A 22,536-nucleotide genomic window follows, 5' to 3' on the forward strand; every position below is an offset into this window, starting at 1 on the left:
GCAAACAAGTATAAGAGTAGTATACACGTTTAATTAATCTGCCAACAAGGATAAGTGTAGTATATACAGTATATTATATTCACCACTAGGTATAAGTGTAGTACATATACATTATATTATCTTTTCTCTGTAGACAGTATTATTGGTGAAGTTTATTTTTTTTTTGCTTACTAAAATATCTTATATTGGGATAAAGTTGGTTTATTGCAACATTTGCTTTCATTTCTTTGATAGATTCTGAACAGCCTCGTTCGTCTCGGAAACGTATTTATTAAACTATGCTCTGCCGGATGTGTCCTTTTCAACGACCTTAAAGCTACATTCCGTTGCAACGCAAACAAGAATACCTGCTTGACTATGCGCTTTGGACAAAAAAGTGATCTTCCAATGCTAAGGGTGAGAGAACTTACGAAATGACTGAATTTTGGTCTCAGAAAAATTATAAGTAGATAAGTAATTAATCATAAGCCAATTGGTGTTCTTCTTAACTTGTTCTAATAAAGGTGGACATATATTTTATTTTATGAATATGTTATGTGAATAATTATTTTTCAAATTTCAAAATTAATGTGTACATCACTTTCTATTTGATTCTCCATTTGTTATACACACCGTGTTAAGGATCTATATACATAAAAGATGTAAGTAAATCGAATTGAATGAAACGTAATAGATTAAACATTGTTTTATATAAGGGACGCCAATCTAGTGAAGATAACTTGGACAAAATGATTCCCGCTGTGGCAGAATACATGGAATCTTGCCTAGCGCATTGGTACAGCTACATAAAGGAAACGCGGAAGAAGTATTTTCACCTGAACTTTTTCACCATTGATCAACTAGTGATACTGCAGAAGGAACTTGTGCAAATATCATCTAGCGAAACACCGCTGATGGCAATATATGACTTATTGTCGAATGTGAAATCTAACTGCTGCCTTGGTAATCAATTAGATCACACCATATTATTTATTTCATTTCAATCACCTTCGCACTCATGTAATCGACCGTTGCTTAGTGTTTGTTGTTCACATTTAGATTTGTCCATTCCATGGCCAAATCTGTATCCACTTGGTCATAATTAACAATAACATAAATATAGTTACCAGTACCGATATTGCGACTACAAACATTACTTTCTTCATTCATCTTTTAAATATCTGGGTCATTTATGCAGTAGAAACATAAGGGAAAAGCCATGTATTTCATCACATACTTTGACGATACGATATTATTTGTTTAATTTGCACACGTATTAAAAGTCATATACTAGTTGAAAGCGAAGATTGTTTAGGTCGGGTTAAAATTTAGATCAGATCAGATGTATCGTTTATCAGCTTAGAACACTCGAGGCTAGTAAATTTCGTCGTCGTTAGAATAGCAAAACATATCTGTGTTAATTATGCAATTGCTGATGGCGATGACTTATATGATGAAGTAATAATTAAAGAGTGTAGTTTGCGATAAGATATGCAAGGTGACAAGAGAGCTCAGTTTGTAACGTTCCTAGTTAAAACCCCGGCGGTCAGTGATTCGAGCCTCACACAAGGCGCATTTTTGTATAGGTTAAATATTTGTATATAGAACCCAATCGTATTTGCTATGGGCCATTACAAAAGTTTATCACTGAAAATATACATAAACACAAATAGGTTCTCGGGAGAATCTAGAATAGCAAGCTAGATATGCTATATATATATATATATCAGTCAAACGGAGACATCAGTACAATTAGTTTCTAGTATATGTGGTATAGTGACAATACAGACACACTGTGCAGAAAAATGTACAATACGAATTAGGGATTGGTTATGTAAATTAACAAATAAATACTTTTGAACTGAATTCGTGTGGTAATTGATTTTAAATATAAATTAAATAACATGTTTGTGATTGATAAAGTTTTATAACATTTACATGTTTTGATATTAAGCTGATTTAGTGAAAGCCATGGATCTTGCAAAGAAGGACATACAGACGATGGAAAAAGTGAAACAGCGTAACATGGGAAAAACAGGCGAGACGACTGAAGAAGACGAAATAGATTTACAGAGAAGAGAGGAATTTGTTGAGAAATTATTAGCTGCAGAACTGAGTGAAGATATTGCAAGACGATACGTGGATGAACAAATAGATATAAGAACATGCGTTGTGGACGACGGTAACTTTGTTAACAGCACTCTTTAAAGTTCCATAAATCTGTTTGAGTTCACTAATATATACAACGGGTTATTAGGTTCACAATAAAAAAACATTATGATTGGCAACCACAATACAGAAACACCCGGCAAGACAGATAATTGTATAAAACCGATATTTTTCGTATAATACGCGAAAAGACGCTGATTCATATTACCAGAAAGGTGTTATATAGTGATTTTCTGTTTATTATATTCCATTGCCGTTTCAATAATACAACAAACACAATAGGAATTCAAAACATCAAAAATAGACTAAATACAAATTAAACAAGAACCTCAATTGAAAGATATTGTGATTCCATTTTAGGATTTCATTGTATGGCCATAACATCATCAAGACATGTTTATACACTACCTTTAAATTAAACGTTAAATTACTGTACTCCGAATTTTGAAATCGAAACTAAGGTCGTTAATTCGCATTGAAAGTAGGTTTTTTTTGACGGTATCATTTTTAATACCTTTCTCACTTCTATCACGAAAACTATAAATAATAACTTGAAAATAAAAGCTGTCATTTTACTTTCAGCGGTATTCTGGTGCATGGACAATCAAAATGAAGAAGCAGAGATCACCCCTTCGGCTGAAGAAATAAAATTTTCAAAATGGTGCACCGGCGAAAAATCTGTGTCAACGTTGTGGAATGCGAAAATCGAAACATATGATTCTTCCAGGTATATTAGAAATGCGATATTTGCTTTCATTTGAGTCTTAACTTTTTGTAAAAGCTTTTTTCTAGGTTCTGTAGAGGTGTTCTAAAGGCAGTTTGTCTGTACTTTTTAAAATTTTAAATAGAAGCAATATTAGGAATGGCAGGTTGGTTGGGTATTTAAAACATTTTGGCACATAATCATTGACTTTTCGTTTTATATTGGGATGTATTTCTCTTAACTTATCCCTCACAAGTATTTATACAAGATGTTTCACTTAAAACAAAAAGACAAATGGATTTGTGTAATCATATTTTCTAAATAACTAACCTGAAACAAAACTTGAACAGTATGGATTATTATTTTTCTCGAGAGGAAACTGAAACCTTTTACACACTTTTCAAAAAATCATGTTTAAGGTTTAGGTAACCCGGTTTTTTATGATTTTCCAGTTTTCATTCATGTATTTTATATTATCTCTAATTGGATTCAAACATTTGTCTCTAATATATTCAACATTTCAATTGAAGAATCTCTTATAACTCCTAGAACAATATTCATGTTTGATTTTAAGAAAAAATACATGTTTGTTTTAGCAAAACTGGTGTCGTGGCCTTGATTTCCGCCTTGAAGGAGCTATGGGATTGCTTCCTGTCTTCAATCACTGATTCAACAGGAACCAGTGATTACCTGAACCTAGAGCATCTTGGAATAATACTCAAGCACTTAGCAGGAAGAGGTTAGGTTAATGCATTTTAATCGGATATCCCTTTTTAAAGTTCAAGGCATTATAAACTAGGTTAAAAGGAATGGATTTGATATTTTATATTTATATTAAATGAGACAAAAAGCTTAAGTGCAAGATTTAATAGTATCCCCACAAACCATTCTTGTGTGTGTGTGGGGGGGAAATATCGTTGACACATACTTTTTTATCATTATGCAAATTTAATTCAGATGAAGCTGACATCAGAAGAGAAGTTCCCGCAAACAGCATGGAAAACGAACCTAATGTGATCCTTTGTAAATCAGGTACTTTAATACATGCATATTTTTTACGGCATGCCATTGTTTGAAAAAATCGCAGACGACAGGTATTAAGATTCTACGCCATTGATTTATATTGATGTGTCTTTGTAGATGAAACCTTAACAACGGCTTTGTCGATATACATGCATAGTATTGAACAACCGCTTCCATCTGCTGACGAGGTTTTGCTATGTACACATACAACAAACAAGGAAGAGGTGAAATTGTCAATTATTAAATTGATTGAATGATTCCCAAGATAAGTCTATCCAGTACTTAATAGATGACAATTATCAGTGGTAACTAGTTGACACAAATATATTAGGTTATTACTATATTTCGAGTAAACGACTTAGATCAAAACGCTTACTTAAATGGTTAGTGTTGCCAATTTGAATTTTAGCACAAACACATAAATATTGCCCCCCATTACATTTAATTCAGGTTGAAATTTTCTTGAGACGATCAATGAATGAGCAGAAAGGGAAATTGCATTGTCTAGTCAATGCAGACCTCCTTGACTTTGATGTCAGTGAAGCTGCAGGTCACTTTCTGGAGGAGTGCGTACAAGAGAAGAACTATAAGAGAGGTATGTATCTTAAAGAAATAACAATCTAGTTAGATTAATTCAATTTGAAACATTAGGATTTACTGAGACTAACTAAACTAACCGTTATTGTGTTTACTTTAGACAACGCCTATAGGCTTTTCATTATCTGCCGACGTGACAATGAAAACAGATCTCCTCTAGTGTCTTCACTGCAAAAGTACATTCGAGCTGACATACCTATTGATGAAGTGAAATTGTCACAGTATATACTGTCCAAATTTTCGCTTAAACAGGGCGCGGATCAGACATTTGCATCAAATGTAGACGTTGAAAAGTAAGTATGATTTTTAATTGCAAACAATTTTATTACATTTTAAAATTACACCGAATATTAACACAGTACATGAGGACTCGTAATCAGAGATATATTTTTTTATTAAGCATTGGATCAACTACTGTGGCTTGCATGGTATGTGTTTTGTTAGTATATTTGCGTTGTGATACTTAAAAAAGGTCAAATGCGAGAGCTGTCCTGTCGCAAAGAGCTGGTGTGGGAAAAAGTTTGTTTGTTAAAAGAGTTGATGAAAAATTACGGGCACATGTTGAAACTCAAAAGCATGTCGAGTTCAAAAGAGTCACAGTACCACTTCAAGAGAAGATAGTGGATTTGGACTATGTTACACGAAGTCTTATTAAACATGCAGCTGGACCAGAGATAAAGACTGCTCGATTGTTTCATATTGATATCTCACATGAGGTAAGGCACCCTATCATCTGAAAAAAAAAATCATTTTCATTTAACCCGCTGGCGCATTTATCCTCTCGCAGACGCGTAACGATAGGATATGTTTGAGGGCAACTTAAAAAATCAACAAAATTTACTCCTTTTATCTTACACTTTATTTGCTAAAGTTGCCATGTGCGTTTGTATGTAAACCCATCTTAACGCCAAAATGCTTTATTCGTCCATAGTATATATAAATATTTGCTTTTTCCAAATGTCGAAAACGCCCGCAAAATGCTTCAGTTGTAGGCAAATTTATTCTGTCATCCTTTTACTTTATTGCCGTGTTCACGAATGAAACGGAAAGAATGTCATACCTAAACGTCAATTCTTTTTTATCAACTATTGATATAATTATGATATCTGTTTTGTAATCATGACGGAGTATTACCATGCTCTAATTAACATGCACATGCTGAGCGCGTGGTAATGCTGGATATTAACCAGTTTAACCGGCAGTCCATCATCCATCCAGGCATGACTTGTGATTGTTTTCGCCCCGATCTTCGGAGCTTCTTGCGTTATTACGAGCCATATGAAATTACGAAATTAAATTACGTTGACATTAATACTTTTAAGAACATTGTTTCAATATATATGTTTGATGTTTGTAGGTACAAGAGGGAATTGATAATTTGCTGTTCAATCTTTTAATTTTGAACTGCCTCAAAGAAGAATCCGGATTAGTGTGGAGACGCTCAGAATCAGATATCTATCTGATAGAACATATGCCAAAAGAGGCATCTACCGCAAAAGTCAGTCTTAGTTTAATCTTACTTATTCCATAACAATTTTTATATTTGTGACGAGTTGAACACTTTTTTTTGGCACGATCTCTCGCGAAACTGTAGGTTTGGGTGAAAGAGAAATCGCAGAAGGCGGTCAAAACCTCCTTTTTCTGGCTAAATGGCCACAAACGAGTGTCAGGCCGAAAATTATACCTAGGATGCCTTGTTGATAAGCGAGTGCGTTAATAAAATTCTATTTGTTCCTTATTCAAAAAATAACACACAAAACGTATGTTTAGGATATTTCCATGAAAGTTTTATAAATCCGATTAGAGAATATCAAGAGAGTAAAGATACCAAAACAATTAGTACACAGTTTTACGTTTGTTTTTCTATAAATAGCAACACATTCGCAAAAACAGTTGTCTTGGACATAATACTTCTGGTAAGACATTACGATTCTACGAAATTACAGCATTCATAACTAAACGCAACGTCATGGTGGAAATGACGTCGTTCAAATTGTGCCCCAACTCATTGCGCGCTGTCGTTTAACTTTGAAGCAAGAGTGTGCTAAATATCAAATGGTATTTCGAAGTGAAATACCGATTTTATTGCACTGATACACCTATATAAATCACCGAAAAGCATTTGATAACAAGCGCTTAATGATTTTATCGTTTTTTTTAGAACGACAAGTTGCAATATACTGAAGTGATGTTTCGCATTTTACCCCAAGTAATATGCAGGTCTCCAAATGAATGTCTTAGTGAATGTAAGACTGATAGCGAAATAAAAACAGGTAAATAAACGTTTATGTTGTATTCCAATGACATTTATTTTAATGCAATTATATAATTCATATGTAAAAGGTTTGTCCCTTTAGCAGTAAAAATACAACGACTGGATACGGGACAGGACATATAGTTTTCAATTATTGATGATTATGTGTACATATATACATTAACGGTTGAAGGGTTGGTATGAGCCGAAATGTTTTTTCTGCTTGGCTGTTTGGAACGTTATGATATATGAATGTTTACTGTCAAGTTGATATAAAATCATTGACATTTGTTATTTACTATTAAGATTAATTCATCGTGGTTTTTATAGATTTCGGGGCTTCATATCGAACCACCACTTTCACTTTTGTGGTGCAAATTTGCTTTAAATTGAATGCAAGTTCAACATTTATTTATAATGGTCTTTATCGTTTTACAGTGCAACTGTTCGATGAACAGGAATTTCGAAGTGATGTGTTCCAGAGGCCGTTCCAATACCTTAAACAAATCGACGAAAAAGTAAAAATGGTGGATTTCAATCCCATAAGCACAGTCGGGACACGCCAGGAATGTCTACAAATTTTGCTCAGGTACACCGTACTTTGCTATATTCTGAGTATTGTGGCAGTCATATAAAGCTATTTTTGTCCGGCGCCACCATCGTCGACGTCAGTGCCCTACGCGGAGTGATCTGTTTATGCCCGCTCTGAAACTATAACATGTGAAATCCAATATTTACCAAACGCATTTTTCAGCTAAGTGTATGACAGTTGATTAGCCCACATTAACTCTATCCGCTCTATGTTTTAGCATTTATTATATATTTCTTTTCCATAGTTTGTGACAATATCATTGGGTTTAAAATCTCGGCAAAACTTTGATCGACAGCTTCACTGTATTATTCCCGCTGGAGTTTTGAGTCTTGATTTGTCAAGTCTTTATCAAATTTATTTTTCACTCGTACTTGATCTTGTATATTTTTCCGAAACTTTATTAAGTTTTATTCAGCCTGGTCGAACTACCAACGCTGCAGTAACGACCATTGAGTTGTCGAAATTTGACTGTATTTACTTCGCCCTCTCTTTACTTGAGCATTTTTAATCCAGTCTTTACAAAACTAAGTCTCATTGTTGAAGGCATAAAATCTTGACCTTTTTAATCGCAAAATTTGACCCAATTTCTATTGTCGGCTCTCTAACAAGGATTTATCATCGATGCCTTTCAAACTGTTTTTACAATATGTATTGGCATAAAATCCTGACCTAGATCGATTGCCAGATGCAATGTCCCAAGATATACATGATCATACCTTTTGACAGTTTTTGAGTAACAGTTTTATAACTTTAGTTCATTCATTTTGTCCGCCTTCTTACTTCTGTAACTAGCAGTCGATGTTTGCCAAATGTTGTCACACTGTTAATAGCCGTGATATCTGCTGTCAATAAACAACAGCACACTCACAAATTTGGTCAATATTACCTTCTATGCTTACTTACTCAATTAGGTTTGATCCAGTCTTTGACGAATTTAACAGTTATGTTTATAGACATTTGTCGCATGTTTGCTTAAGATATTTGAAATCAGTTAAGAAACACATTATAATGTTCACTATTTTGCTTTGGTGTTAACAAATTAAAATTTTATCTAGATCAACACAACTGATGTCATCCATTGATAACTATATTTTATTTATGCAATTGTCTTTATATATAATTAAGTTAGATTTCCGTTTCCACAGACACTGTGGAATTCCTAACCCGTCGTGGGCAGAATTGCACCACTTTGTGTGGTTTTTAAACACCCAACTAATTGGCTTTGAGAATAACGCATTTGTGAGTGTTGCAGCGGCGGAAGACCTACCAGGATTTGGTCAATTTGTTTTAAAGTTTCTGATTCAGATGTCGAAGGTAGGTCAATAGTATACATTTCTTTCAAAGCCAGTTTGACCACGGTGCTTCCCCATTTACCGTCTATGTGGGTTAAATTTACCACTCGTACATGATTGTTACGTTTCATTGCAGCCAATTAGTTTAACATTATTATAAATGTTGGTGTAATAATCACAGACATAAGTTTTTGTACATTTCACAAAAACTTGCTACAAGCTGTCATTACTTTTTGATTATTTTTCTTAAATATTTGACACCACTGCGACAGCAAATATGTCGCTACAACACATATGTGATTTAGACAATAAGGGATGGCATTAAATCAAGGAAAAAGTTGAAGCCGCTCAAAAAATTGTTTTACATGAGCTGGGTTTTGGGATCATATCTGGATGTAGTGTTACGTTTGTGGAAAAAAATCTTACTTAAACGCAAATATTTACCGGCAGAATAAATATCGTGTTTAAGTTTTTGATAATCCGTGTCAAGGCAGCTAGTCATTACAATTCTGATATACTACTGCATCAAATCAATATGACTTACTTTTTGCATAGCTTTTTGCATATATATTTACATTTGATTGACAGGATTTTTCGAATCGTTCACTTAATATTGGCGACGAATCGTCAAAAGATGACCAAGGACTTAATTTAGAAACTTATGAATTACGAAGGAAATGGGAAAGCAGGTATGTATATGGACGAAAATATTTTATGTGTCGTTATTGAACCTACGAAAACATTAACGATGCGCTATAATCACATAAATGTTGAGAGTAATATATGTAACCACCTCTCAACCAACAGATCCGTAGTATGAGTGTTTTCTCTTGACATGTCAAAATGGACACAAGAACCGGTTCTATTCAAACAACAAACTTTTCACCCTTGAGCTAAATACACAATCATAATCGAAAAACACTAATCTACAAATATTATAAATCACAATTTTTATTTCTTTTTCAGTCCGCATCCATACTTGTTTTTCAACAGTGATGGGTTTTCCTTTACTTTTCTTGGATTTAACATTGACCCAGTGAATGGAAATCTTATCGACCAACAAACAGGTATCATCCTTGAGGAAAGAATCATGACAAGGCAATTGTATACTGCCCTCGTTCGAAATCAAGTTGACCTCCGTGAAGACTTCGATGCCTTAACAAGGTAAAATAATATTGCAATGAGTAGTTAGTATTTGTTGTTTAAATTGTATACTCAATCATTTGTTCACTTATATCTAAAAGTTGTTCATATTGATATTTTAAAAAACACACATGACTAAACGTATCTTTTTGCAATGCATATCGGAAATAGAACAAAATCATAAGTGTTTATATCAAAGACGGGCTATAAATGTTATTTTCACATAACTATATACAAATCACTAGGAAATAGTTTTTGACCGGTCATGTTTAGTAGCTTGTTAATAGCTTGTTAATAGTCCAGATCGCTGGGGTGTCTTAATTATTTACTATGCCCCCTTTGAATAAGAGGTGGTAGATTGCTTTTTCCGTCGGTTGGTAGACCAAACCAACTAGTTTGCTTGGGCCTAAAGTCCTCAAATTGGCAGGAAGGTTTATCATGACCATTGAATTTTAAGGTCAGCGTAAATTATTGTCTGAAATATATATGTTCAAGATGTTTGTGAAAGGGGCTTGGTAATAATATTAGTCATTAACTCCTATTTATCATCTAGAACTGGTGAATAACTATACATTTTTTCCTCAAACATTTAAGGTCATGTTGGTCATAACCTTAAATTACCCAACATGCATTTAATGCAAAATGACAAATAGGCTTCTATTAGTAGATACCTAGATTGTTTACATCATCTCTCGTCCTCTAAAAATGGCTATCCATCCGACAAGGCCCGATCAGCTGATTTGTCATATGACTGTAACCACTCTTGTTTTGGTTCGTTTAACATGCCTTGGTATTGCTAGATTTGGTTACATAATTCATAAAAGAAAAGTCAACACAATATTCTTATTTTCAATTAATTAAAGTCTTGTTTAGTATACAAGTAGTCGAGCTAATATACAGTGTTCGAACGCCTTGAAATGTACAAAGATTATCTGCAATCGTCATTAAATGTCAACTCCTTGCTAAAATAATGTTAGTAACAAAAATAATTTTACTTTCAAAGAAAAAACATACGTTCGTGTAACAATTCATTAAGGTAACGCATATGTCACGGTATGCAGTCTTTTTTTCTTATTAGCATGATATTTCTCGTCAGTTATTGGTTTCATTTAATTGCGTTTTATTTATGTTTGAAGTAATGATTTTGCTATAAAAATCAATAACACATGAACATAATTATAACTCACTGCTACAGTTTCTGCTGTGCATAACGATCCGATGAAAGAATATTCAATCCCTTCGGATAAACATAAAAAAGACACTTCTTGCAACGGATATTCCTTAAAAAAATATGTTTGACCACGATTTGGACAATTTTAAATATCAGTATATAAACATGTATGTCTGGTGACCAAAGCATCACTTTAATATTCAGGGAAAGGAAAATCGAGAAACTTATAAATGTCATGGGAGGTAAAAGGAAAACAGATCCCGATCCAACCTACGAGCTTACCACGGACAATGTGAAGAAGATTCTAGCAATCTTCATGCGATTCAAGTTAGTAAATGGTTCTAATGTACTTTTTGATGAAAGTTATTGCAAAATAATTGTATCAATAATCCATAAGGAAGTTAAGAGAAATGCCTCCCCCGAAAGCTACCGTAATCTAGTTAATTGTCAGAAGATTAAAAAAATCCATAGCGAAACAGGATGACCAATAAGAGACAAGCAAGACAATAAATAAAGTTTATATATTTATTTACAACACCTTTATAACAGTTGTGGCAAACGCTTGGAAAAAGAAAACCAAGCAAATCAGAGTTAATTTGAGAGGCTTTAGCCATTTTCATTTAGTCTGATGATGATTTAATTATTCATAAATTGGTTAAAAAAGAAATACATACTTTGCTACGATGCAAACTTTTCTTAAAGTTTATTCTGGAAGTATTTTTCTTGACCTCCACGGGCTAGTGCAATATACACTGTGACAAAAAGTATTCTTTATAGGTGTGACATACCTGTGATAGTGATGGGAGAAACAGGATGCGGAAAAACTCGGCTCATCAAGTTCATGTGCTCTCTTCAAGTTCCAGACGATCTAGAACTTCAAAATACAGTTGTAATGAAGGTTTGTTGGTTACTGTCACGTCTACTTCAAAATACATAGAAGCTTAGTAAGCATTTTAGTTTGCAAACATATATGCAATCCTAGTTTGCAGGCGTGATTTCGATAACGTTTTAGCCACGACAATTAGCCCACATACACATTGCAAAGAAACTCGTGTGTTTATATATGTAGGAAATGTGCTTAAACCCGATAAACCGTTTCGTTTTTAGAAAATAATTAATAGTTATTGTTTCATGAATAAAACTACTTTATACTCTACACTGTTCAGGTGCATGGGGGTACAACGCATGCGGATATTGCAAATAAAGTAGAAAAGGCAGACCAACTAGCGAGGAAAAATGCTAAACAGGATCATACTATTGACACCGTGTTATTTTTCGACGAGGCAAACACCACTGAAGCAATTGGACTTTTAAAGGAGATTATGTGTGACAGGTCTTTACATGGCAAACGTCTAGATCTTTCTCCAAATCTGAAAATTGTGGCTGCATGCAACCCGTACAGAAGGTGTGCACGTGTTGTTTTTTTTTCAAAATAAAAATGCATCTTACATTTGCGTACAACATTTCATAAATGTGTTCCACATACTAATTTCAAATATTTCAAATAAAAGACATACTCCAATATTGAGCTTACGTCAGATTTGATGAGTCGAGCCATTGCTTTGACTGCCACAAGCACATCTTTGTATTTTAGTTACCATTGAATAACTTTAAAACAGTTATTGTTTGAAATGTATTCATGACAGTAAGTTTTACCAAACAACCCCTCCTCCCCCACCCCCGATCTTTATAAAAGTGGCTTAGCGTCTGATTGATTCATACCAGATTTCATCTTGATAATTGGGTTAAATTAGTTCATTTAGTATTAACTTAACCGAGAACCTAAACGATTTCAATGCATGTTACATGAATTATACAAGGATGAAATTGATCGGTCAAAGTATTATTGAGAGTATCATTAATTTTAATTTCTGTTTTGTATCATCGAGGTGTAAAATTGAATAATTATAATCCAATTATCCCGTTTCGAGTCGGCAACCCCAACATTTATTGATGCATGTTCAATCTGCATTTCATGAACTTAGAAAGTTCAATTTATGTTTTTTTCCGCCATCACATCAACGACATTACAAATTATACAGATACAGAAAAAAGTATCCACGAAAACAATATGCAGCTTTAATAGCGTAATTTAAAAAAATAACATTTATGTTAACCTGACTTATCGCGTTTAAGGCATTCGGACAAAATGATCGAAAAACTAGAGCATGCTGGACTTGGCTATCACGTTCAGGCTGGAGAAACAGCAGATACTTTCGGACAAATTCCCTTGCGCCGACTGGTAAGATCTACTATAATTGTGCATTCCTTTTTGTAGGATCAAAACTTAGTTTAGGTTTAAGTTAACGTAATTACTTGCAAGCTATTAAGTAATTTTAGAATGAACACTTAATGAATGCGCGCATGCCTTCGCATGTCCTGCCAGAAACGACCGACACAAATCCCGATTAATACAAGAAACATATGTACATATATAAGTGATGCTGAATGAATAGGACACATAAATACAGTAATTTATTGCAAACTAATCGAAACGTGTGTATAGTCTTATCGAAATCAATTTGTTTCGTTGAATGTTTCAAATACGATAACTTTCAGGTATACAGGGTGCACCCTCTCCCACAGAGTCTTCGACCCTTAGTATGGGATTTTGGACAGCTGACAATAGAAGTTGAGGAACTCTATATTAACCAGATGGTCAAACGTTACGTGAGTCCTTATATTAATTATATAAACAGATATATTCGATTACGCATCCATCTTTTCATATTCATGTACTGTGGTCAGGTTTTTTATGTTAAAGCCCAATCATAAAACGTCATACATTGACATTTCAACTTGCATATTTAAAGATGCACTCTAACTCCCTAATAAGATTTACCACAATAATACAATTGTTTTAATATACCAAAAAGGATTATACATATTGAAAACAACGTTTCTTATGAAGGATACCGAGTTTAATTCTAAAGAAAGGTGCAGAAACCTTATGAAACGATAAAAGATCACAGTAAATATTTAAGCACTCACCAATCATTGAATATTTTTGCGTTTTTACCGTTTTCAAGTTTATCTCCGATGGTCGGTGAAATAGACGTTCAATAAAAGTATGACGAACAACAATCTAAAATTTATATAAAACAATATGCATTTTGGTACGGATTGAATTATTTTAGCCTAAGAAAGTGATTATTTATTTGATTAGAGAATTAACAATCTAGTAGTGTGATCTTAATGCAACATCAGTATTTGTTATAAATAATGGTGTAAGTAATTAAAAAATAACATTTACCTTGTTATTTTTGCAATGCTGGAGGTGCATAATATAAAAGCAGCAATCCAATTATAAATCGCCATGTGCTGAAATAAGCCATATGTTATAACTTTCTTAAGAAAAATGTTTTCTACTAAAACGGTGAATAATATTCGGACGATATTTTATGTTATTTAAACTGAATTGATCACTTACGTGACCATTCAAATAAATATAATTGATGTATGTGTTCATGACATCAAATTTATTTGAACGACGTCACAAATCAATTCCTTAGACTGAACTTCTAAAAGGGAGTGATGCTCAAAACCATGTTACTTCCAGCACCGTTGATTTTTCAATTCATACTCAGAAAGTGTTGACCTATTAAAAACTGCAATAAAATGATTGTCTCACATCTAAAACATAACGGTATAAGGTCCCTTCACTTATAATTGTTGTATAAATGTTATATCATTTTTCTTATGAAAGAAATGAGGAATATTTGGTACGCATGTAGAAGGGCTGTTATACCCTCTGAAGCTCAGGGTACACATATATTTCTAACGCGTTATTTGATTATATATTTCAGATCAAAGACGGGCAATTGCCATCGATATTCAACCTGACAAATGTGTTGAGCAAGATTTTGACCGAGTCACAGTTGTATATGCGTAAACAGGCAGTAAGTTAATACTTAAGTAATAATGTTAAGTTATATATAAAGGCAACTAATCCTAAGTAAAACTGTAAATAAGCTATAAATAGACTGTTAGAAATAATGACATGATGCATCAATAGTTAGTATCTTAAAAATTATTACTCGTGTTCTAGTAATTGTTTTAAATCTCAGTAAGATGACAAACCTACATTTTTGTATTCATCAATGTTTTTCAATTCATTTTTGATATATTATACAGTTTAATTTCATGTTGACTGACTTAGTCTCGTGTTGCATTTTAAAACGTTATTATTGAGCTTATATTCCGCAATATCTTCAAATGACCTTGACCTTTACCATAGTTGGCAGATTGGTAGAAAACATGACATTTGCGCTTTACGTACTACAAACATTGAAGTCAATAAATGTTAGTGCTTAATAGTGATATCAATTATATATGTATACTCGAAATGGGCTCAGAAAACGGCAACCACCTTAGTTGTTTTCTTGTCAAAACAAAATCACACCATTGCCTTGTGACTAGACTACAGAAGCCAGTGTCATTAACGATTTAAGTTGTAAGGTGAACCTATCGTGATGGTATATGTTCGTGTTGTGAAGTTACGACTGATACATAGACGCTTGTTTAAAACAGAACTGTCACGTTCATGCAGATATAACACTGTTTTAGTAACAACTAAGATCATTTATCTAAACAGGGCCAAGTATCTGAGTTGCTTACAACGTATTGATTTCACTATAAATCGGTGGCATAATACGACATATCACAAATTAAATATGTATCGTAATTAAAAGAGAACGTATGCACTAGAATTTCTATAACAAATTAAGATATCATAAGTTATTAAATATAAATGTACCCTACATAAAACGAGTAATGTTATGCAGATGTTATGAAGAGTCATGACTAGTATTTGTTTTAATTGAATACCACCTTTACATTCCAATCCCGGTCAGTGAACTAAAACTTCATACAATGATGATAAAATGAATCACTGACCTAATAACATGTCAAATTTAGTAAAATGGTTGATTCAGTATTTCCCTAAGTTGTATATATGCGGAAAATCTTAAACTTATTTCCAATGGGGTGCTTACATAATAATTAATATGAAATGCTCCTATGACCTCCATCAATGAAGTAAAATATTGATATTTAAACCTTGTAAAAACGTGTATCAATAATCTAAACCTTGACACACTATTAAATACATGCATCGGATATATTTTTTACTCCTTTTTAAATGCTTAGTACTAGTTTTATACCGTCCCTTATCCTGGTAGAGAGCACCATTCATGTATGTAGTTGTGATAAAATGTATTTACATGCCTCATGAGTTTAATTTGATGTTGATGTATTGAACATTACTGGCCATTCATCATTTTGTATAGATACATTGGTAACATGTATGATTTAATACTATTAAAAATGTTCCGTTAAAGTGTTGAAATTATTGAGATTGTTATTTGAATTTCGGTGTTAAAACATATCATTTCATCCCGTGGAATTCAATTTATATTTTCACTTTTGTCGACATGCTAATTTTGAAATTGTTGTCATTAATTTCAGACAGCGATTTCAAAATATCAATGTGCTGTAATGAATAAAGGAACCGATTTGTCTATCTGTCTGTTTACAATTTTAGTAATTTGTCAGTGTATTTATCTGCTGATGTTTGGTTCCTGAACTTAGTTTCGCTTTTAATGATGCTGATAAAGAAGTAAGAACTGTTATATACTTTTGGAAATATCGTAACAGAAAGTTTTTCAAAGCTGTAGCAGGTATTGCTTATATGTTGTTACATATGTTCAAATAACTCTATACCTTTCTTATACAATTCTTTATAATATGAGGAGCGACCATTTTGCTTTAGTAATTTGAATTCCATATATAAAATCGTTTAGCTTAAATTTTTATTACCATTGTTTTCAATATGATTTACTTATTCCTTTTTTGTTGGTCTAAGTTGGATAAAAATACTTTATTTAATATTTTTTTTATTATTTGTGCATAAATATTAATATCGTTTTATCCTTATATATTTTAATGAGCACTAAAATGTTTTATATCAATGAATTTAAGTTCTTTATATTCATAGGTTTTATATGATATTTTTATTTCAATCTTATCTGGTTTATTGTCCCATAAACACATTTGGACACATGCTTTTCCCAATTTAAAATGAATTTTCTTCTTTACTTTAAAGACTAGTGGTTTAAATAGGCTGTAATGCCATTGTACAATAAGAAAAAGGAGTTATGAAAAAGAAACAGCATTAAATTCTAATTCATTGTATCAAGGTTTTAGTAAGTTTATTTATTTAACAATTATTTGTCTATATACAAGGTATATTAGAGTCTACTTTCTCCAGTATATTGTTTGCAGTAGAGTCTTCAGACAGATCATTGTCAACTTTTTGGCCTACTGCGAGTTTCCATTGTAAAAAAATAAACATACTGTAAGAACGTTATATTTCTTGAGAAGACGTTTAGTGTCATCTGATAATTTAGTTTCTCCTAATATATATGGAGTAGTTTAGTATTGTCCTCAAGTCATCTGTTAAAACATACAAGGCCCTGTCTGCTAGTGTATCATCATTTTTTGTGGGAAAATGTATTGCACTATAATCCGCATATAGCAATAATTTAAAGTATTTACTGATGTCGTTAGGCAAATCAAGAACAAAGGACACCTCAGTTTTATATGACTTTTTTGTATGTGTTTATATGCGTCAGTCTCCCGCATCATATTGAAAGCAGTTTTGTCTCGTTTTCTAACTTCTATATATGTGTGGAAAATAATATAAATCAGTGTTTAATTTTAAACTTTTAAGGATGAATGCAGCTTTGTTTCCCTACGAGACGTGGAAAGGGTTTTGTTTGTCATGTCATGGTTTTACTCGAAAGGCAGTGAGTGTTTGTTTCCATTTATGAATGACCTGATCGACACGCTAAGCGAAAATGAAAATGCTGATGAACACATGGTATGTTAATATTATACATATATTTTTATATATAGCCAATATTCACAACAAAAGGGCAACATCATGTTTCAAGTTATACAAGTTTATTAATATGCGCAAAGTATCAGGTCTAAAGCTTAGTTTAGTAAGGAAATTGATATTAACCCATTGTTTTCACGGTTTATTTATACATTTCTTTTCTGTACACGAAGTATATTTACATGTATGTGTAAACAATTCACATTTCCAGGCCTACCAATATTCAATAGAAGTTGAATATATTTTATGAGACAATAACATAATTATAATTCATTACATTTCCACTATAGTTCCGTTGTTGATTCAGTATGCCATCTATGCTTAATATTTCTTATGTAAACGTCACAGTTAAAATAATAAAAAAAGTTACTTAATACAATCTTCTCAGTTTAAATGAATACTATCACAATTTGTTTTTTGAATAAAATGTTTCAAAAAACATAAGTAAATTACTGGTATGTTCTAGATAATAATGAATTATTTTGCTTTCTATAACAGGAACCCACCCCTCTTACGAGGTCCTTGATTCTGGCACTTGGTGTGTGTTATCACGCTTGCTTGAAATCCCGACAGAAATATCGAGAAACTGTTCAGCAACACTTTAGTGCACCATTTAGTTTAAGAGAAACCGACGGAGCTGAACAGATTCGCCAAGAAATAGAGTGGTTGGTATTTTAAAACGCAGTACTATGAGGACCAAAAAAAGTTTGACATGCTCTAATAGTATTTAGTGGGAATGAAGGTTGAGATAATTTATTAAAGTAAATGCTGTTAAATGAAAAATGCCTTTACTTTGTTTGTTATTTTGATGATTTGTTTTAACAGTTATAATGGTATAAGACGCTTTTGTATGTAAATGTTTAAGAAATAAATACTAATTTATTTAGTTCATTTTTTTATACATTAAAGAATTATTAGTATAAAGTTATTATAAAAAAACGTATTTACACCAACATTTCTGAAAATAATTTAGTTATAAATGAAGTGAGTAATCAAAAAGCATGACGTTCAAATGAGTAAGAAGCAACAACTATTAGTAGATTTTTAATAGACAATCTCAATTCTAAAAGGGAATATAGCATTACTAGTTACATGTTCGTTTCATGTTGACGTATGATGTTTTCGTAAAACAACAAGAGTTCATACATGTGTTTTCATCTTAAAACAATCAGCAACTATACTACTTGATTTTTTAATGGGAACCTTTGATATCATTACAGTTGTCAAAATTTGGTTTTGAACAACGTGAACCTTGCAAAAAACATCGCCCGCAACACTGCCCTGAAAGAAAATGTCTTTATGATGGTTATCTGTATTGAACTGAGGATTCCACTCTTTCTCGTTGGCAAACCGGGAAGTTCAAAATCGCTTGCAAAGACGATAGTAGCTGATGCAATGCAGGGGAACAGTGCTCATCACAATCTTTTCAAGAACCTTAAACAGGTATGGCTTATAAAGTTTACTTTTGGGATGCAATTCACAAGCAATGCACACAATAAAATTACTTCGTTATTGTGGTACCGTGTTTTCATTTTTAATCAAGCATGGACTTTTGTTCTGGATGCATAGATAAATTAATTTTAAATTGTGCATCTTGTAACTTGGCAAAGGTCGTCAAAGTAATCTCTGGGGTCTGTTACATCTTTCCTTGTCCGGAGCATAACTTGAAAACCACTGGATTGAATTCAATCATTTTTTACAATGATAGAACAAAATAAGACGAGGTACATTGTGCAGGAGCTCTCTATATAACTCCATTTTACCTGAATAGTCATAGCCCTATGTTACTTTTTCATGTCCGGCGCATCACTTGAAAACTTCCAGATGGAATCTAATAAAACTTCTGCAGTGGTAAATCACAATAAGAGGAAGTGCAGTATACATGAATCATAACATATTTTAAGCAAAGTACAGAGTAATTTCCCAGTGTGTTTTTTTGTCGTTTATCTTTTGTCTAGATAATGACTTTAAAACTACATGTACTTGATAACAATTATTTAAACCTCATACAATGATTAAACACAAGAGGGGAAGTGTAGTTAAAAGAAACATAATTCTATTTTAGTAAATTGGAGAGGTATGTTTTTTATGCTGGATTTGGGCGTATTTAGCGTATTCAGTGATAGCTCTAGCGTATAGACGAATTTCAGTCCTGTTATTTAAGGAATGAATTGCGGGGTTGAATATTTTTAAAATATAACAAATTAACACTTTCAAAAATGTTGATTTATATTTTACGGGACCTGCTGACTAAATACAAACAATAACAAGATCAATAGTTTTCATGTATTTTGTTATGCGATGAATTGCGATCCGAACATATCCGAAGCTGTTGCGTTCATCGATTGATGAACGCAATTGCTCAAAGGCAGTTCATTTAAGGAATGGAAGTTGAGGAGAAAATGTTGTCAATTGAATGGTAGAAATACAATCTACATCGTTTTTATTTCAATGCATGCAATAATCAATCCATGTTATCAAACTTGGCAATGCGTCTACTATTTCATGATAACAAATATCATTTCGTTTTGCTTATAAAAAAACTCGGACATTAAAAATAACTTTCAATGCAGACGCAGATGGTGTCTTTTCAATGTAGTCCACTAGCGACACCAGATGGCATTGTTGCTACGTTCAGACAATGTTCCCAGTTTCAAAAAGACAGAAACTTGTCAGCCTTTGTATCAACTGTTGTTCTTGACGAGGTAGGACTTGCTGAAGATAGTCCACGAATGCCACTCAAGGTAAGTGTTGTACACCTTACGTGTTGCAAATCCAATTTGGTTGATACAAATTTAAGGTTTGTTAAAAAACAACTGTATACAAAACCTCATTTTTCAAAGCCTACATATGTGGAATTCAATAAAAATAATTTTGTCGTTTCTTAGTATTATAACGATCCTTAAATAAAGGTTGATTAAAATCAAATTTTTTACATGATGTATTCATGTCTTAAGTATTTTGATGTTTAGATTTGAACAGGTTTTATTGATTTGATAAAACGAAATTCGTTGTGATACTGATAAACAATAGTCTTTTACTAAACGGCAATGTTAATGAAATGCAGACATTACATCCACTTCTGGAAGATGGTTGTCAAGGGGATGAAATTCCTGAGGACTATATGAAGGTAAATGTATTTATTGATTCGCCAAATAGTTTTTTCCAAAGAATGCACCACGTCAAAATATCTTTTGAAGCGAGAAAAAATATATTTTTGGTTTTGTACCATTTGATCATCAACAATTGTTAATGCAAAACATGTCATTCATTTTATCTGTGTTAGCAACCGTAACGATTCAAAAAACATTTGCGGAGGTAACGTTCAATTTACCTATTTAAGCCGTTGCGTGCAATAAAATAATGGCGTATTGTGTGGGCTGATCCTTATAGTTATGATAGTGTATTGTGTTTCACAGACGGGCAAAGAAATTTCGAATGAATTAAAAAGGTTTGGGAGTTAAAACTTTCAGCAAATCGAAAAAGGTTATTTGAATAAAAAACATGATTTATTTCATGGTTACTGTTTCATGATAACGTAAAGCCCATGGTTTTAATATGCATTAACAATTGTGTCAATGAGTATTTCAATTACAGCTTGAATAATTTTAAATGGTAACTTTTGCAAAAGGGTAAGGACCACTCATATTTAATTGCACGATAAGTAAATAGTTGTTAATGGATTATGTATTATAAGTATCACTATTAAGCTTCAAATACGCCAGTTATTCAATAATTGAGAATGTTTCATCTTAGTATTGTTGCCAAGACAGAAGCGGCTATTTCATTTCAGGTGTGCATTTTGGCGTACGAAATTAACCAAATGGACCAAATGTTCCCGAATTAACACTTCTTTGCGTTCGTTCAGCATTTATATTAACAGCCCATGAAAGCCGACGATTAATCAAACATTAATTTTGTATTATGTACATGTTCCAAATTTTTGAAATGAAACAACCAAATATTTACAATTTATATGCTTGGAGTAAGTGTGTAGCAGCATACTGAATATATATATATATATATATATATATATATATATATATATATATATATATATATATATATATATATATATATATATATATATATTCTTATTTTAGGTTGCGTTTATTGGGCTGTCTAATTGGTCACTTGATCCTGCAAAAATGAATCGTGGAATATTTGTGCAGCGAGATGTTCCTGATGAAAAGGAACTGAATGAGACAGCAAGGTATTTATTTCGAAATTTACTTGTTTATATATAACATAATACAATTGCAATATTAAACAGTGAACACTTTTTCTATCCGGTCATCTCACTCGTTTTACTCTACATCATAAGACAATACGTATTCACAAATTCAATCTAATTTTATTTAAAACATATACTGACATTGTAAATAACATAGGTAAAGTAACAAGAAAACGATTACACACGAAATCTGAATATGCATTTAAACTATTCTACTGTGTAATATGTTTTAAAGACTGTACATTTATTGTTGTAGTTCATTGAACTGACAGATTATTTTTAAAAAAATACTACCAATGAACAGTTTCAATTCAATAGATTCTGATGCTTGTTTTGCTTCCGAAAGACCACCTTCCCTGAATGTATTTCAAGTAACCTGTTGTAAACAAATTAGTTTTACTTTCGAAATCTGTGTTTATACAATTTTAAGTTCTAACATTCGTGTGATTTCCTTTAACGTAAAGTGCTGACGGCTTAAAAC

General features: G+C 32.5%; 1 protein-coding gene across 2 annotated transcripts in view; it reads left to right on the top strand.

Moving 5' to 3' along the window:
* The window catches only part of LOC128206747 (E3 ubiquitin-protein ligase rnf213-alpha-like), a 93,722-nt gene that overhangs the window by 30,497 nt on the left and 40,689 nt on the right, over window positions 1–22,536 (top strand). For both annotated transcript variants that reach the window (XM_052909415.1, XM_052909416.1), the window contains exons 23-50: window positions 235–396; window positions 696–942; window positions 1,934–2,161; window positions 2,731–2,875; window positions 3,448–3,590; window positions 3,809–3,883; window positions 3,992–4,098; window positions 4,325–4,469; window positions 4,572–4,764; window positions 4,944–5,187; window positions 5,829–5,969; window positions 6,633–6,744; window positions 7,164–7,314; window positions 8,463–8,631; window positions 9,198–9,298; window positions 9,576–9,773; window positions 11,128–11,250; window positions 11,701–11,821; window positions 12,090–12,328; window positions 13,060–13,165; window positions 13,483–13,593; window positions 14,730–14,822; window positions 17,654–17,803; window positions 18,320–18,486; window positions 19,042–19,264; window positions 20,395–20,565; window positions 20,889–20,951; window positions 21,925–22,034. In XM_052909415.1, coding sequence (XP_052765375.1) covers window positions 235–396; window positions 696–942; window positions 1,934–2,161; window positions 2,731–2,875; window positions 3,448–3,590; window positions 3,809–3,883; window positions 3,992–4,098; window positions 4,325–4,469; window positions 4,572–4,764; window positions 4,944–5,187; window positions 5,829–5,969; window positions 6,633–6,744; window positions 7,164–7,314; window positions 8,463–8,631; window positions 9,198–9,298; window positions 9,576–9,773; window positions 11,128–11,250; window positions 11,701–11,821; window positions 12,090–12,328; window positions 13,060–13,165; window positions 13,483–13,593; window positions 14,730–14,822; window positions 17,654–17,803; window positions 18,320–18,486; window positions 19,042–19,264; window positions 20,395–20,565; window positions 20,889–20,951; window positions 21,925–22,034 — 4,238 coding nt within the window. The remainder of the gene's footprint in view (window positions 1–234; window positions 397–695; window positions 943–1,933; window positions 2,162–2,730; window positions 2,876–3,447; window positions 3,591–3,808; window positions 3,884–3,991; window positions 4,099–4,324; window positions 4,470–4,571; window positions 4,765–4,943; window positions 5,188–5,828; window positions 5,970–6,632; window positions 6,745–7,163; window positions 7,315–8,462; window positions 8,632–9,197; window positions 9,299–9,575; window positions 9,774–11,127; window positions 11,251–11,700; window positions 11,822–12,089; window positions 12,329–13,059; window positions 13,166–13,482; window positions 13,594–14,729; window positions 14,823–17,653; window positions 17,804–18,319; window positions 18,487–19,041; window positions 19,265–20,394; window positions 20,566–20,888; window positions 20,952–21,924; window positions 22,035–22,536) is intronic.

This window comes from Mya arenaria, chromosome 10, assembly GCF_026914265.1.
Source record: "Mya arenaria isolate MELC-2E11 chromosome 10, ASM2691426v1".
Lineage (NCBI taxonomy): Eukaryota > Metazoa > Mollusca > Bivalvia > Myida > Myidae > Mya > Mya arenaria.